General features: G+C 35.4%; 1 protein-coding gene across 1 annotated transcript; it reads left to right on the forward strand.

Moving 5' to 3' along the window:
* Window positions 1-828: 828 nt before the first annotated feature.
* Window positions 829-13,738, forward strand: LOC108674676 (glycoprotein-N-acetylgalactosamine 3-beta-galactosyltransferase 1; the record flags this gene model as incomplete). Its single annotated transcript, XM_047881182.1, is given in 9 exon segments — window positions 829-886; window positions 2,631-2,653; window positions 3,398-3,562; window positions 4,570-4,708; window positions 5,778-5,890; window positions 9,093-9,206; window positions 9,907-9,914; window positions 11,320-11,561; window positions 13,131-13,738. Coding segments are annotated over 7 exon segments (840 nt in total). The 3' UTR covers window positions 13,192-13,738.
* Between the last annotated feature and the right edge of the window lie 1,563 nt (window positions 13,739-15,301).

Consider the following 15,301-nt stretch of genomic DNA (forward strand, 5'->3'; position numbering starts at 1 on the left):
TTTCCCCCCACAAAATTTTACTCTGTCGTTTTTAAACAGAAGGCCAATTATAGCTGCGCTTGATGCCAAAAGTTTATCATTAATTTTCAGAGGACTTCTCTTATTTGCGTTGTACATTTTTATTTGGATGGTCCTTATGAAAGTCGTAGATAATAGACCGCGAAATTAAAGAAAGGGCATGCCTATTACTGGGTCAGTTTTTTCAAACATTCGATTGCGACTTGAACTCAAGTATCCTGTCAAATTCTTTTAGCTTAATTTCCTATAACTGAAAGCTGCATTCCACCTTAAAAAGAGTCACTTGCGAGATGGTTTTGGAAAGAATCGTAGCTTCCATGGTTAAGATAATGCAGTCAACGTTCAGTGTGTAATCAATCTTCACAGTGAACAGAATTCTTTAAAAAAACGCAGTCATTCGCTAGCCCCAGTGTTGCGTTTGAACGCCAGATAAAATTGTACATTTCCGTTCCTCAAATCTCTTCATTTTACGAAATTTTTTTACCATATCGTGGCAAGAAACAATTTGAATTAGAAACAAAATATTCAGAAGAATATGTTGGGCCAATCTATAAACGGTGGGCTAAACATTGAGCATTCAAGATATTTAAGTTGAATTTAAAAAAATGTTAGCTGTGTTTTATGATTCGAAATGCTGAAAACGACACATTTTTACTTAGTAAGTTTCATAACATATCCTATTTCCATGCACGAATATTGAACTGTTGGTACTCATGCAGGTGAATAAAAAATTAATTAACTTTTCAACTTGCAAGAAATTCAGCCAGAGAAAAATAAATTAAAGTTGTGTGGCTCTATCCACTACTATAATATCCATCAGCACCGACACGGTCACTCAGTTCCATCGGGCGACTTCGTCATTCATCGGGTACTGAGTGAATTAGGCCGTCATGAATTTTTTATATAAATAGGCAATCTTAGCTTATGTGCACTAAAAATTTTTTTACGACCGTGCAGCATAAAAAGAATAAAGCTATGCCCTAACTAGATATAATTACATTTTTACAATTAAATTATATGCAAAATTATTTATTTGTTTTTCACAATTTCATTTAGAATAAAAATTAGCATCCATTTACTCTCCCACGTAAACATGTGATGCCAATACGAGGTGGATTGTTGTCGAAAATATGCTTTAGCCGCATAAATTTAGGTTACCTTGAAATGCTTGAGGTCACTTGAGACGAGTTTAAGGAGTGAAGACAGTCAGTGCTTGGTGGGTAGGTAAAAAAGGGAGGATTGTTGATATGTTTTTTTTTTTCACACAATATTCGCATTGTTTCACTATCAAGAAAAAATAGATATTACGCGTACCCGTTGCATAGTGTATATTCGTGCTTTATATTACTCGTATTCAGTAGATATGATTTGTAGATTTTTATGTTTTAGTCGTGACGATGATAATAAGTGGCTCAGAACTGGAAATGGTGCTTGCAATCAACATCATTCAATTTAGTTTAGTTATTAGCCAATCTCCCGTACTGTGAGTCTGACTCGGTGGATAACGTCAGCCCTTCGGTAATTAGTAGCGTGTTAAGAGAGGTGTGGGTGTATTATGTATATAGATGATAATTTGTACAAGGATTTAGGTACGAAACCTAGGGCGAGCACTCATGCCAACAAGCATTCCCTGTTTAAGGCTCTGAACCGTGAGCCCTCATGCAGGCAGGCTCGGCTGGATCCCTATGGGATTCTATCACTACTTATAGTCATTTTACCTCCGCTCGTAAATGAAATATCAATCTGAAATTTGTCATGCTTTTTCAGCTATTTATTTAGAATTTCTCCACGGTAACAAAATATATGTAAATTTTGAATAGCATCAGTTATGATAGAGGAAAAGGTTGTACATCGATGTTCATTATACAATGCGACTTACCTAAATTTGTGAGACTTAGGGATGTAGTTTTATTTATTCTCCATTGATCGGTATTGAAGACATAGCTCAATCAACCTTTATTTTGTAGATATTTTCTAACAAAAGATATTTTCGTCCCTGCTCAGTTTGTGATTTAACATTTATTTGGAAGCTGCAGTGATGGAGGAGTTGGGGAAAGAATGGGGGGAAAGATACGTCGTAAATAAGCCGTCTGTCACTCTTGTGGTGGAGGGGAGCACAATAAAGGGCGAAGTAACAATGGATGGCCAGTGGTCGGCCGAGGCCAATTAGTTCTAGCCGACAGCAGGCCATTCCTCGGCCACCTGAAAGCCGGCCGTAGCCCCAAGATGGGCACTGGCTTAGATGTCATATATTAAAAAGGCAACAATCTCGAGCGTTGCAACTGGTCGATCTGAACACAGAACAAGGGTGTAGGCTTAAAACAATATCTCGTTATTTGAATTAAATTTAATTTAATATTAATATTTTGAATTGAATTTATTATTAATATTTTTTATTTCTTCATCTTCCGATGAATTCAATTAAATTTAAATGCCTTTCTAACGCCTATAATTTTCTGTTATATTGTCCGAAACACTCATTTAATTACATTAAATACTTTCCGTGGCATTGTCGGCAACCTGGAATACCGCATGACGGGCTGCAATGCTGGGAACCACAAACATTCTTCCCTCAACATCTTACCAACGCATGGTGCACGCATGCATTACAGAAGCTCTGTGCTGAACAAAATTGGTGAGAAATGTAAAATATTTCAATTGTGTTTCATTTGATTCTATTTTCTACTCCTCTCAGCTGAAAAATGTAATTTTTGACATTTATTAGATAGTTTTGGTAGAAAAGCGAAGTAACTTTTTTCATATTCTGCATAATATAACTAACCTGATACAAGGTTAAGAACTTAAAGTTATTCAATAACTACGCTGCACCATATACGATGATTTGTACCAATCTGCCTAAATTAAATTTTCTATAAATCAACAAGCAACGGACAAAGTTAATATACTTCACCTACCTATGCAGATATTTAGAAAATCATGCAGCTATCATATCTTGAGAATACCAAGATAATAACCTCACGTTCATGGGCTTAGAGTGTTATTTTTCACCTATTTTGTCACTTCATTGGCTGTTTTATCACTGACTGATCTAAGAAAACCACGTAGAATGAAGCAGTATCTACAATTCATAGATAATTACTTGAATGCAATTTTGTGGAGTAATTTGCGATAGAGAAACTCCTTCAAAAATTCATTCAGGTTTCCATCGCTATCTTAAAATTTGATGTTTCAAAACCAGTTATATTATCACATTTTTCAAATGGTCATCACATCGGAAGTGTTTCGTCAGAAACGTCAAGATTAAATTGTTTCTTTAGTCACTCTGACATTTGCGGTGCAACACCCAGAAGTCGCCAAATAGAAATTGACGAAAAGTGACAAATTTTCCAAATAAATCTTTATTGCATCTCTTCAATAGAGATGCACCCGCTAAACACGGAGGAATCTCAGCGCCTGCAGCGGGATATCAAGGTGCTGGTGTGGGTGATGACACAGCCAAACAACCACAAGACGAAAGCTGTGTCAGTCCGCGACACTTGGGGCAAGAGGGTAGACAAGCTTATATTTATGAGCAGCCAAGAAGGTAATTAGAAATAATTTTTTTAATCAATCGCTACAAATATTGATTTTTTAAAGTGTCTTGAGCGTTGTGGCAATATACAGTTCACAAATTATATTATGTGGTGTTGCTGAAAAAAAAAGGATTTACGATTCTAATATCATAACCCATCAATTGATGCACAAAACAAATATGAAAATTTAGACCATTCAAAATTTACGTCAGCGACATATTATTGACGCTAGCGTACTGCTAGTGCAACCTGCAGCGTAGTTCAAATCCCCGCTTCGTGCATTGAGATCCTTTGCATATTTAAAAAATGACTGTAAGGCGTGAAATGTAAAAATCTTTCAGGATTTTAGAGCAATACTTTGCTGAAGCAACTGCAGTTGGCAGGTAACTTTGGAGCACAATGTCAACATGACAAAAATTTCTCCTTTATAGTGATGCTTCGACAACAAAACGATGACTTGAGTTCCTTGTTTTTACAAGATAGTACGGCCTCCATCACGGCATAGAATGTTGTCATCAAAATTTGTATCCCGATTTGATGATGAAAAATGGCCGTCGCGTTCACCTGGTTTGCCGTCATGCAACTTTTTCCTTATTGCAGTAATAACATAATATTTACGAGACTAAACCGAACATCATCCGAGATTTGAAAGACGCAATAAATATCGTCATTAAACTATTTCCATTACAAATTTAAACGATTAGTTCCGATTCCTTCAGGCAATGTACAGAAATTTGCATTCAGAATAATGGATTTTATCTTAAGTAATGTAATTTACAAAAAATGTTCTCGCGTATGATTCATTTTAAAACGTTACAAATAAAGCTAATAAATTTTTGGCCGTCTTTATCTATTAATAACAGGTGATTAATTTGCTTATCATGTAAAGGCTTCCGATTACTTCCGGGATGCAATAACATTATGTTACTAAATTTTACCTGCGTCTGTGATTTGCAGGAACTCATGAACTGAATAATTATTCGTTTAGTAAATCTTTCCCTGTTAATTAATTCATCAGATGCTTCTTCACCGAGCGTCCAGTTGAACGCGACCGAAGGCCGTAATCTTCTATGGGGCAAAACAAAAGAAGCATTTAAACACATACACCAGCATTACGTTGACGACTACGACTGGTTCATGAAGGCGGATGATGACACGTGAGATTCAATTTTGACGTTAACGTAAGGTTATTGTTAAGCCCGACCGAAGGCCGTAATCTTCTATGGGGCAAAACAAAAGAAGCATTTAAACACGTACACCAGCATTACGTTGAAGACTACGACTGGTTCATGAAGGCGGATGATGACACGTGAGATTAAATTTTTGTGTTAACGTAAGGTTATTGTTAAGCCCTAGTGGCTTAGGCAAAATTTCGACACTCAGGTTTCAAGGAGTTTTATTTGGGTAATCTTGAAAACATAGTTTCTGCAAGTATGACATAAGAAATATTAGCTATCTAATACACAAGATAAACAAATATAAGCAAAATTAAATCCAAGTTAACCAAAAAATGTATCATATCAGAATCAATAATGAAAGACTAATAAATAGCAGCACTAAACTCACCGAAGTATTTCGCCACACGAACTAAAACCACGCTCAATTACGACTTAGATTCAACTGAATCACCTATTTAATATGACTGAGCCAAGCAGGTGTAAGACTTTTGGAGGTGGAAGAAGCTTGCCTACGATAAACTATTGGCTTATTCATGTGTGAATGAAAAAAATTTTCAGAATACAAGCTGTGCTATTTATTCACCGCATGATTTTTCCTTTCGTTTATCTTATTGTTTATATGCATCTATAAGCGTTACGGACCTCTGTTACGGATGAGCGTTTCGGACGATGAGCTTTTCTTTAGGGTCTCGAAAAAATAATCATTTTCTGAGAGAATCTTATACCCCATCGTACCCATTTAAGCTCGGTAATGTTTTTTTCACGGACAACTCTTATTCATTCTGACCATCTAAATTATTTTTACTCATATTTATTCTGACCATCTTAACGCCATTCAAGTCACACCAAAATGTCATGTTGTTTTTTACAAACATTCGAAATGATCTCCAAAACTCCTTTAGTTTAGTATTGACGACTAACTAATGTTAAGGAACGAATGATAATTCAAGTTCAGGATCTCCTACCCTGATATATTTTCAATTTAAATATAGCTTGTTAAGCCTTAAAAATTATTATTATTTCTCCCTTATTACCCTTTTTCCTTCAGGTTTGTAGTGGTGGAGAATTTGCGCTACCTGCTCAGCTTATACGACCCGGAGATTCCAATATTCTTCGGCTGCAAATTTAAGAAATTTAACGGCCAGATTTTCATGAGCGGAGGTATGGTACGCAAATAATCAATGTAAAACCATGTTGATTTGCATCATTATTACTTTTATTTTTCTGATTAAAACTTTTTATCTTGTGCTTGGTAGTTATTTTTACCGACAGGTTATATAACTTTAAATAACAACCGTCTGCAGGGTGTAGACGACATCTCATACGCCTAGCTCATCCACAAGCCGCAAGCTCCAAAGAAAATCAGAAATTTTTTATGCCTACCGCTTGGTCGTTTCACGGCATCCGATACGACTCAAATAAACTTCACAAGCCCCTTCCCATGAAGGGTTTTTCGTATTTCTCTTCAGAAATTCCTTCGTCCCCTTTATTTTCTCTCCACTCAGCTTCGCATGGGGTTATTATTCACAGATAATTTTGTTTGTCAAATAAGTTGATGCATTCAAGATGCAAGTATTATTATACGAAATAATAATAATAAGTACGAGACTCATGCCTGCATGTGAAATTCGATCGGGCATCACGGTGCTGCTCCAGGTGGACTTTGGTGGCCCCACTCGCCCCTCCCCCAACTTGCCGTCGAATTTGTGGCATGTTGGTGATCTGGCAGAGCTAGGCGAGGTTTTGGGTGCGTTTTAAGTTCGGTTTAAACTCTTTGTATTTTGTATAGGTTCTTGAGGTTGTTGACTTCCTGGCTGTTACCTGGGGCCACAATTGGTGTAATGTTAACTTTAATCAATTAATCTGTCCCCTTGTTATCAAAACTTTAAAATTGTAAATGGGTAGTGAGTGTTGACTGTGAATATGTCTGATGTTTCTCGCTTGCTGATAGGGATGATTTTGAACTTTATGGTGTGGGTTCTGATTAAGCATATGTTTGTTTGTTTGTTTTGCGTATAATTGTCTCATGCCAGCTGAAAATTCCATGGACTTATAATGAATTTTTTTTTCTTAAATCTGGCTATAGCCATGTGCATCCCTCTATGATGCAGGTTGGAAAGTAGGGGATGATTTGTCCGTTCTTACTTTGGATCATGTATGAGTCAGGGTAATTTTCTTTCTATTTGACCTGCGCAACAATTCCCTAGTGTAGAGTTTATTGTTCCCTAGTCATTTATGTAGTCTGATGTCTTAATGGTGGGATAACTGTGATTCCAATATGGTAACGGATCTTTGTTGTGTATATACTGTAATGATGAGCGTGTCTGAATAGCCATAATACCTAGAGTTATTTTGGAATTTGGAAATTGGCGTTTTGTATTGTATTGTGTTCGGAGTGTGTTGTATCTTTATCACAACTATGTCCATATATTATAATTGAATATATTGAATGTGGTTTCTTGCCTGTGATGCAGTGGTCATTGATAAATGTGGCGCCGGTTACAATGTCGTTAAGAAATTTAGCTTGTCTTACAGTGCCAGTTGTGGACATGGTGTTATTATAATTCGACTGAGGACTGGGAATTCGTGAAGACGGAAGATGTTTTGAGAGGATAGTTTCTTTTTTCTGGCGTTTGTTGTTGTGGTGGTGTGCTTGTCCGTCCTTGCATAGGTTCGTGATGGATGATGTTGATGGTAGTGATCCGGTGCTACGAGGAATAGGAAGAAAAGTAAAAGGTGCTTAGGGATACCAGAAACTAGAATGACAATGTCGCGGAAAGAACAAGAAACCACATATGTTCATAATATGGTTGGTTGTAGGTGTGAGGGGCTTGATTAAGGTTAAAAAGGAGGAAGGAAGAAATTTGTCTGGGTTTAAGTTGGTTATTTGGAGGGGTTAAAGAGGATGATATTTCAATAGTCCTTGAATTTTTTAGTGCAACTTTTAGTACATGTCGTAAATTGACATTACTACGCATCTTTAGGGTTGTTTTTGTTATGAAAACGCGTTTGTTGGCGTTTTTGAAAGTTTTACGAGGGATCAAATTAATTACATATTGGCTTATGTAATTTCAATTTTTCATATCGCGAATAGTTAAATGTTCCGAACGAGGTCAGGTCTTTCATTAAAACTTTCAGTCCGTAAATCATCATCACTTTGTGTATCACGCGTTGTGTCGGGCTTGAGGAATTTTGTTGCCCTGTAGGATTGGTAGTTTGATTAGGTTTACTTAGGATTTGGGTTAACTACTTAGGTACTAAGTAGTTTGATTAGGATTGGTTCGTTAGTGCCAGTTGTGCGACTGAATGAGTGTTTTTTATTGTTCTAATCCTTTATAAATTTTCTTAGGTCAAGGTCTTTATTGTGAGCCATGGCTGCCGAGTCTTGAGGTTTGTACTTTAACGGTTTCTTTATCTCTCTGCATCACGGTCAGCTTTAGCAAAGATTGTGTCAAGTCATCATCGGAAAACCTTGAAATTTTCCAATCAATTTCTGTTGGATTCATCCTGCCAACGTGTTTGTCTAGTCGTCGAACAAAAATCGCTCGTTTAGAAAGTAGTTCAGACATAAAAATAAAAATAACTGTAGTCTATATACCAAACCCATAGGGTCCAGAGGTTGTAGGGGAGCATGAGGCGGGAGGGAGAGAGGAACAGATAAATAACGTGTATTAAACGTAGCCATGAAGTATGCATACATAATGCTAGAGACAGATCGAGGCACAAGAAGCTAGGTTACTAGTCCCTAGTTATTTGCACCTACAGTTGGGTGTTGCAATTACTAAATCTGACAAAAGAGGAAGAACGCCCATTGCTGCAGAAATAGACAAGCTCTCACAGGTGAAAGGTTTCCGAATAGTGTAAAAATTACCTTCAAATGTCACTAACTCTAACTCTGTCTTACAATTCTGTAAATACATACTTCCGTTCCTGTTTCACACAAACAAACTACTTCAGTACTTCACATGCTTCCTCTTCTTCACTCCAAATCGATTATTTTATGTTTAAGCATAGCATGAACAAATTTTTCGATTTACCATAAATTCTTTAGCATTTTCAATTTTAAATTATCTCTAACGGTTCATATCATGATGTCTTATTGTGAGATCTCTTAAACTCCATTTATCTGACTTCTAACAATGAGATGATAATGAGCGTATGTTTTCGTCTCACCTAATATATAAGCCTTCTATTGCTAATTTTTTACATGAATATCCCACCTGTCAGGGGCGCAATGAATGTTAAGATATTTTTTGGTCTTTTAGTGTTTTATTTAATTAGTAAGTGGAACATTTTCAAAATACCTTTTTAGTAATTATCTTCCCGAGGCAAATTCAACCAGTTAGTACGATACCACGTGCAGGTGCCGGCTACGTTCTCAGCCGCACAGCGGTCAAAAAATTCGTCGAAGAAGCTCTTCCAGACCCTAAGAAATGCAGAGCTACTGATGACACGAGCGCCGAAGACGTCGAAATTGGTTCGTTATTTGAATTGTTGACTCCGTTCCATGATTTTTACCTGCGTTTATTTAAAACTTATAATTAAAAACTCACAGTTGCTTTTCCCACTATACTCGTAGTTATTCTGATTTTTATTACCCCATTCAGGCATCTACCTGTACTCTAGTTTCTTATAAAAAATAAGGTAATGAGCGAATTAAGATATATTTGTATATTTATTGAGTGGTCAGAGCACAAAAATTTGATTAACAAGTTGGGACGTAACATCGTTGATTTAGACGTGTTCTTACGAAATCCGATATCATGCAGGTTTCTTTATTAGTTTTAAATTTACATTCAGAGAGAGCTATCAGGTATCAGCCACCAGATTCACTATTTGATACTAAACTGGTAGTTATTGTTTATATAAGAAATTATTAGTATTTCGGCGGGCTTTAAACACTAAATAGTTCATGATCTTACTATATGCATGGTTGATGATTGTTCGAGAGTTTCCGGAAGAAACTTGAATCCATTTTTATTTGGCGATATAGAGTGCTTTAGCAATTTAAGAAGTAAATCTACATTAATCCTAGTGTTTGCATTTTTGACATATCCTACAGTTTTTAGCGCATTTCCTCATATATGAAAAAAGGCGCTATTGTGCTCGCCATGTCCGTCCGTCCGTCTCTCCGTCATAAGGATAAATTACTTAAAATAAGAATACTTACTATCCAGCTGAAATGGTCAGTCATGGACAAGCTAAACTTAAGTGTAGGATAAGGATAAATTAGGTCGCCTCTAGAATAAAACAACAATTGAGACATGAGTTAATTGTCTGAATCGTATTCAGACGTTGTATTGCGATAATAAGGTTACACAGATGAATATAAATTTATTAATAGATATTTACAACAGAAAGCAAAGTTTACAGTCGCCAAACATGAGCCAGCAAGACGCAATATAAGATCTGACGTTAGGGTACGCACACAGGGAAAGCAGGTTTGCCCGCGCGGGCAACCTGCTCCAACCTGCCACAAGAATGAACATAGGATAATAATGTAAGTGTTCACAGTAAAAACTTGTACGAATAGGCTTCTGTTTTCTATGGTTTCAGGCGCCAGCCTGAGCAGGTAACCAGCAGTCCAGCACGCTGGCAACCTGCTTCCACTGTTTGCGTACCCATATGTTCACTCCAACAGAGATAGGAGGGCTTTAAAAAGGTTCTGGTTGGGTGGTGGCTGGGGGGTTGGCCCCTGCCTTTTGACAATTATTCGTGCATAAAATGCTTCTTCAAATTGAGCTATATCACTCCCAGTTTTATTCTGTAGCCGCTTATACACGTTGAAAATTAAATCTGTATCAACGATTAATTGACGAACCGTATGACTCACCTTCTTTAGCAATTAACTGGACATCAATTTGACTACTCATTCCACGGATTCGTAAACTGAATTAAATCGGTTGATTTTGCAATCTATCTAGTAAATTTTTTTTATTGAATTGAACAGATCAATTTACCAACTCTGATATGTCGTAGAAATTCTGAAATGTTTTCCTAAATAAAGGAAGAGAAATAATCGCATCAAAGCTGCTCTTCCAATAGTCTCGTTTCTGCTCTCCAGAGCCTCGTTTCTTTTCAAACGATTTCATTGAAATATATATGAATCATTTATGGCTGGAAACACTACTTCCAATAGGCTATAATCAACTGTGTTGATACTCCTTCTATTCGCACTTCCGTTCTGAAAAAGTTCCTGGTTGAATAGCAAGCAAACAGGAGCAATAGGCATCTAATTGGGTCTCCAACAACATATTTCCAAATTAATCATGTATTACAGTTAAGAACAAAATTATTGGTACACTCTTTCTTTTCAATGTTTTCTGGAGTAACTCGAAAATTAATGAATGTATGAGCCTAAGATTTGATTGCACTAAGCAGTATGTAATAGGAAAAATAGCACTACATTATCAGAACAAAATGTAATTTAACATTTTTTGACATGCGGAAATTCCCAACACCATCAGACACAATATTATTCGTAGGTTGAAAAATACAACCATTATTAAAGTAATTAGAGAAATAAAAAAACTAATAATGGAAATTAAACATTTTAGAATAGAAGATTTATTCAACTAATTTAATTTCAGGGTCCGAACTGCTGTTCAGACACTGCTATTGCTTTCCACTACATCGCCCCTGACAAGATGTGGGAGCTGGAATATCTGCTGTACCAACTTAGACCACATGGAGTTATAACCCAACAACCCTTCCCTACAGCCCTACCTCTGCTGTACCAACTTAGGGCCATACCCCAACAACCCTTCCCTACAGCCCTACCTCCGGACCTCAAAAGTGTCCCTGAACAGATGATGCACTCGTCAACGACAAGGCCTGTATTTCGCTGATGCAATAGAAGATAAAAATCTGAGATAAGAAAATGAGATAAAAATACCAGATAAAAATATCAGTTAAAAATATGAGATAAAAATATCACTTAAAATATGAGATAAAAATATCAGTTAAAAATATGAGATACAAATATCAGTTAAAAATATGAGATGAAAATATGAGATAAAAATAGGAGATAAAAATATAAGATGAAAAGTTACTTTAAGACTGTTTTAATCCCGTCCAATGATGCATCGGTAAAAATAATCCAGACAGGGTATGCGTTCAGCTGATGCAATGGGAGAATAAAATTACTTAAAAATAAAGTAATATTTGAACTTTTTTACTACACTCAATTTATGCAGAGGTAGAAATAACGCTCACAAGATTTTGCATTTTGAAAATGCAATAAGTGAATATAATGCACTTCTGCCTATACTTTTTACTTCGATCCAATTTTACATGGGTATAAAAAGGTTTTAACAAAATGAGCAGTTTCAGAGAACAGTTCATTTTACATAATATAAGTTATTTAATTTATAAATGACATTATTTATATGGTCTTACAGATTTTTCTCCTCTTTTAAATTATACTCAGTAGATTGATGATTTAGATAAGGGGTGTTGAAGTTTCGAATCCGCTTGTAACTAGAATATAAATAGCGTAATTTTTCATCTTGAAAATGTAAGAAATGGAACTGCAATCAACAAGTGCGACATGTATCTTGTCTAACACATATTCAAGACTGAATCGCCTTATGATTCACCAAGTAAAATTCTTGATTCATATTCGATGCATTTTAAGTAGAATGCTTGCTAAATATATTTTACAATTTTTCGTGATTTCACCCTGCCTTGTAATTCAATGCATTTTAATTAGAATGCTCGATAAATTCATGTTTAATTTTTTTGTGAAAAAAAAATTCGCTCAATTCAATTCATTTTTACAACACTTCTCTTTAACTTCACTTCTTGTTTGTTTGTTTGTATGTTTGTCTGTCTGTCTTTCTGTCTGCTACAAATCTTGTAATCGAAATTTAATACACTTCTACTTATCCTATCGATCTGAAATTTTGCACACTTGTGTAAAGTTGGAGACAATGCATGAATCAAATGTCAAAATAAATAATTTTAAAAATTTAATTTTTTTTTTTCAATATTAAAAAAAATTGAAAAAATAATTTTGTCAGCTACAAATCTTATAAATGATATTTGACACACTTTTACCTGTCTAATTAATTTGAAATTTTGCACACTTGTGTGAAATCAGAGGCAATGCATGAATCAACTAACAGAATAAATAATTTTGAAAGAATTTATATATTAAAAAATTTATATATATTAAAAAATTGAAAAATAAATTTTTTCAATTTTTGAAAATTAGATAACAAATTCATTGTACATCTGTAAGATTGAAGATACTGGATTCTTTGGAAGTGTTGTCTTTAAAAAGTAATTTTTTAACGTATATTATTTTCTCCTTGTAATTCACTGCATTTTAATTAGAATGCTTCATAAATTTATGTTTAATTTTTTGTGGAAAAAATGGTTTACATCTTTCTTCCTCCAGGTCATCGGTGAGCTCGGCAGGAGAAATTCATGCGACTTCCAGCGGCGCCGATGCTCAGTAACTCATCGCATTTTAATTTATTAAAGCTAATTCATCCAGGGTCAAATATTTTTTCCTTGAAAAAATACTCTTTCATCTTTCAAGGCAAATATTTATTCATTCTCAAACTGGTGTTATCCTACGAATGAATAACCCGAGAAAACAAACGACGAAAGATTCTTCACTGGGAGGAAAAATTTTATTGGGTTTGATAACAAACGAATTTTTTTAATTTCATTGAGTTCGTATTATGCATGATTCCTCCATCCATATTAGCTACACGCCTAAAATTGAACATGAGTTTTAAGGGGACTGTAACGGTCAAAAATCGAAAATTTTTACTTTTCCGTTTTCTTAGCTCATTTTGTAGCTGCTGCAGAGCCGCGTCCAACGCAGCAACCCGCATGTATGCGTGCTCTAGTTTTTGCGTAAAGTAATTTCAAAAATATATAAAATCAACATCTTGCACCAATATGTACACAGATTTATTTAAATTAAATTTGTACTTATAGATCACTATTTTTGTTAGTTGCACAGTGTTTGCCCTCGTTTGAAAGCTACAAAGAAGACGCGTTCAACAAAGCTACTACCATGGATGCACATGCACTAATTTTTGCGTAATGCAGTTTTGAACTTATATAAAATGACCATTTTAAAACAATATTTACGAACTTTTATTTGGAAGATGGTAGTTATAGATCATTATTTGCGTTAATTGCAAAGTATTTGCACTCGTTTGAAAGCTACAAACGAGACGCATTCAACAAAGTTACCACCATGGATGTACATGCAAATATTTTTGCGTAACGAAAAAGTCTTTTATACGAAATAACAATATAATTAATGGTGATTGCTGGTGATTGTTGGAGAAGATTTGGTACTGATGAATGTGATAGAATGTTAAGCGCTGATTAATGTACGGAAATGTTACGCACTGTCAATGTGATTTTTTCATAATATACGAGTTGTTACAACCGGAATTAATACTAGTTTAAATACCAGTTGAGTTGCGAAAATGTACTTTTCTCTGCCAATTACTCTTCTATGAACCGTAAATATGTTCTCTTCTGCGCGATTAAACTGTTTTGATTCCTCTGCTTTGTTGAACTTGGTTACCGTTGTATTTAAATAGCCTATATTCGAACAGAGGTGGTCTTGGTTGTGACGAAGTTCCGAACAAATAGAATTTACTTTGATCACTCATGATCGAGTATCTCTCTAGTTTATTACGTTACGGTACTATTACCGTTATATATCTTTACTCATTTGTTTACTTGGTTGTCGGCGTAGTCTTCATTGTAGTTGATGTAGTTCTTGATGTAGTTCTAAGCTCATTGCCGTACATAATTTGTTGGCGATCGTGACCGTACCGCTACTGATGACCAAGACCGTACCGTGCTGATAACCGTACCGATGATAATGATAATTTCGATCTTGAATGTGCTGATTATCAGTTTTATCATTTTTGCGGGCCTTGTTTTCCCATATCACCAAACCCTCTAGAAAATGACGGAATATTATTAGGGCATTTGAACCTCGCGAATAATAAGGTTTATAATTAGTGGTCTAGTCGTTAGCCCATGAATAAAAACTATACGCTTCAACTTATGTGAGCATTTGCGAGTAATAATCAGTTGCAAAATTACCATTGAATTTTACGTGTTTGATGTTCATTAGCTAAAATATTATTTTTTTTTCGGAAATGTGATCCATTTTTCTTATTATGATTGAACAAAATTAGTCGTTTTTATTCCTGGAGTAATTAGGTATAAACGCAGAAAACCCGAACTTAATTAGTACATGTTTAATATTGTGACGATCATGCGGGCCGAGGTTTAAATAAATCTATCATTTTGTACTTATTTGTTTTAATCTTTAATTTATTGTAAAAACAATAAACAAGAAAGTTGATTAACGAGAATCTACGAATCCTAAGTTAAGTGTTTAATTTTTAAAGTCCCTGACATATCTGCGCACCATCCCGGAGCTCATACACTCTTCTCCATACACTTGACAAAGTTCTTCGTGAATTTCCTTCTCTGATTTCTTCGTAGCGGCCAAGAAACGAATAAAAGAACGCAACACGCAGCTGGCGGGAGACGCATGAGGAAGCTCCATCGTTGACGCCTGCT

The sequence above is a fragment of the Hyalella azteca genome, unplaced genomic scaffold (assembly GCF_000764305.2).
Source record: "Hyalella azteca isolate HAZT.00-mixed unplaced genomic scaffold, Hazt_2.0.2 contig7247, whole genome shotgun sequence".
Classification (NCBI taxonomy): Eukaryota; Metazoa; Arthropoda; class Malacostraca; order Amphipoda; family Hyalellidae; genus Hyalella; species Hyalella azteca.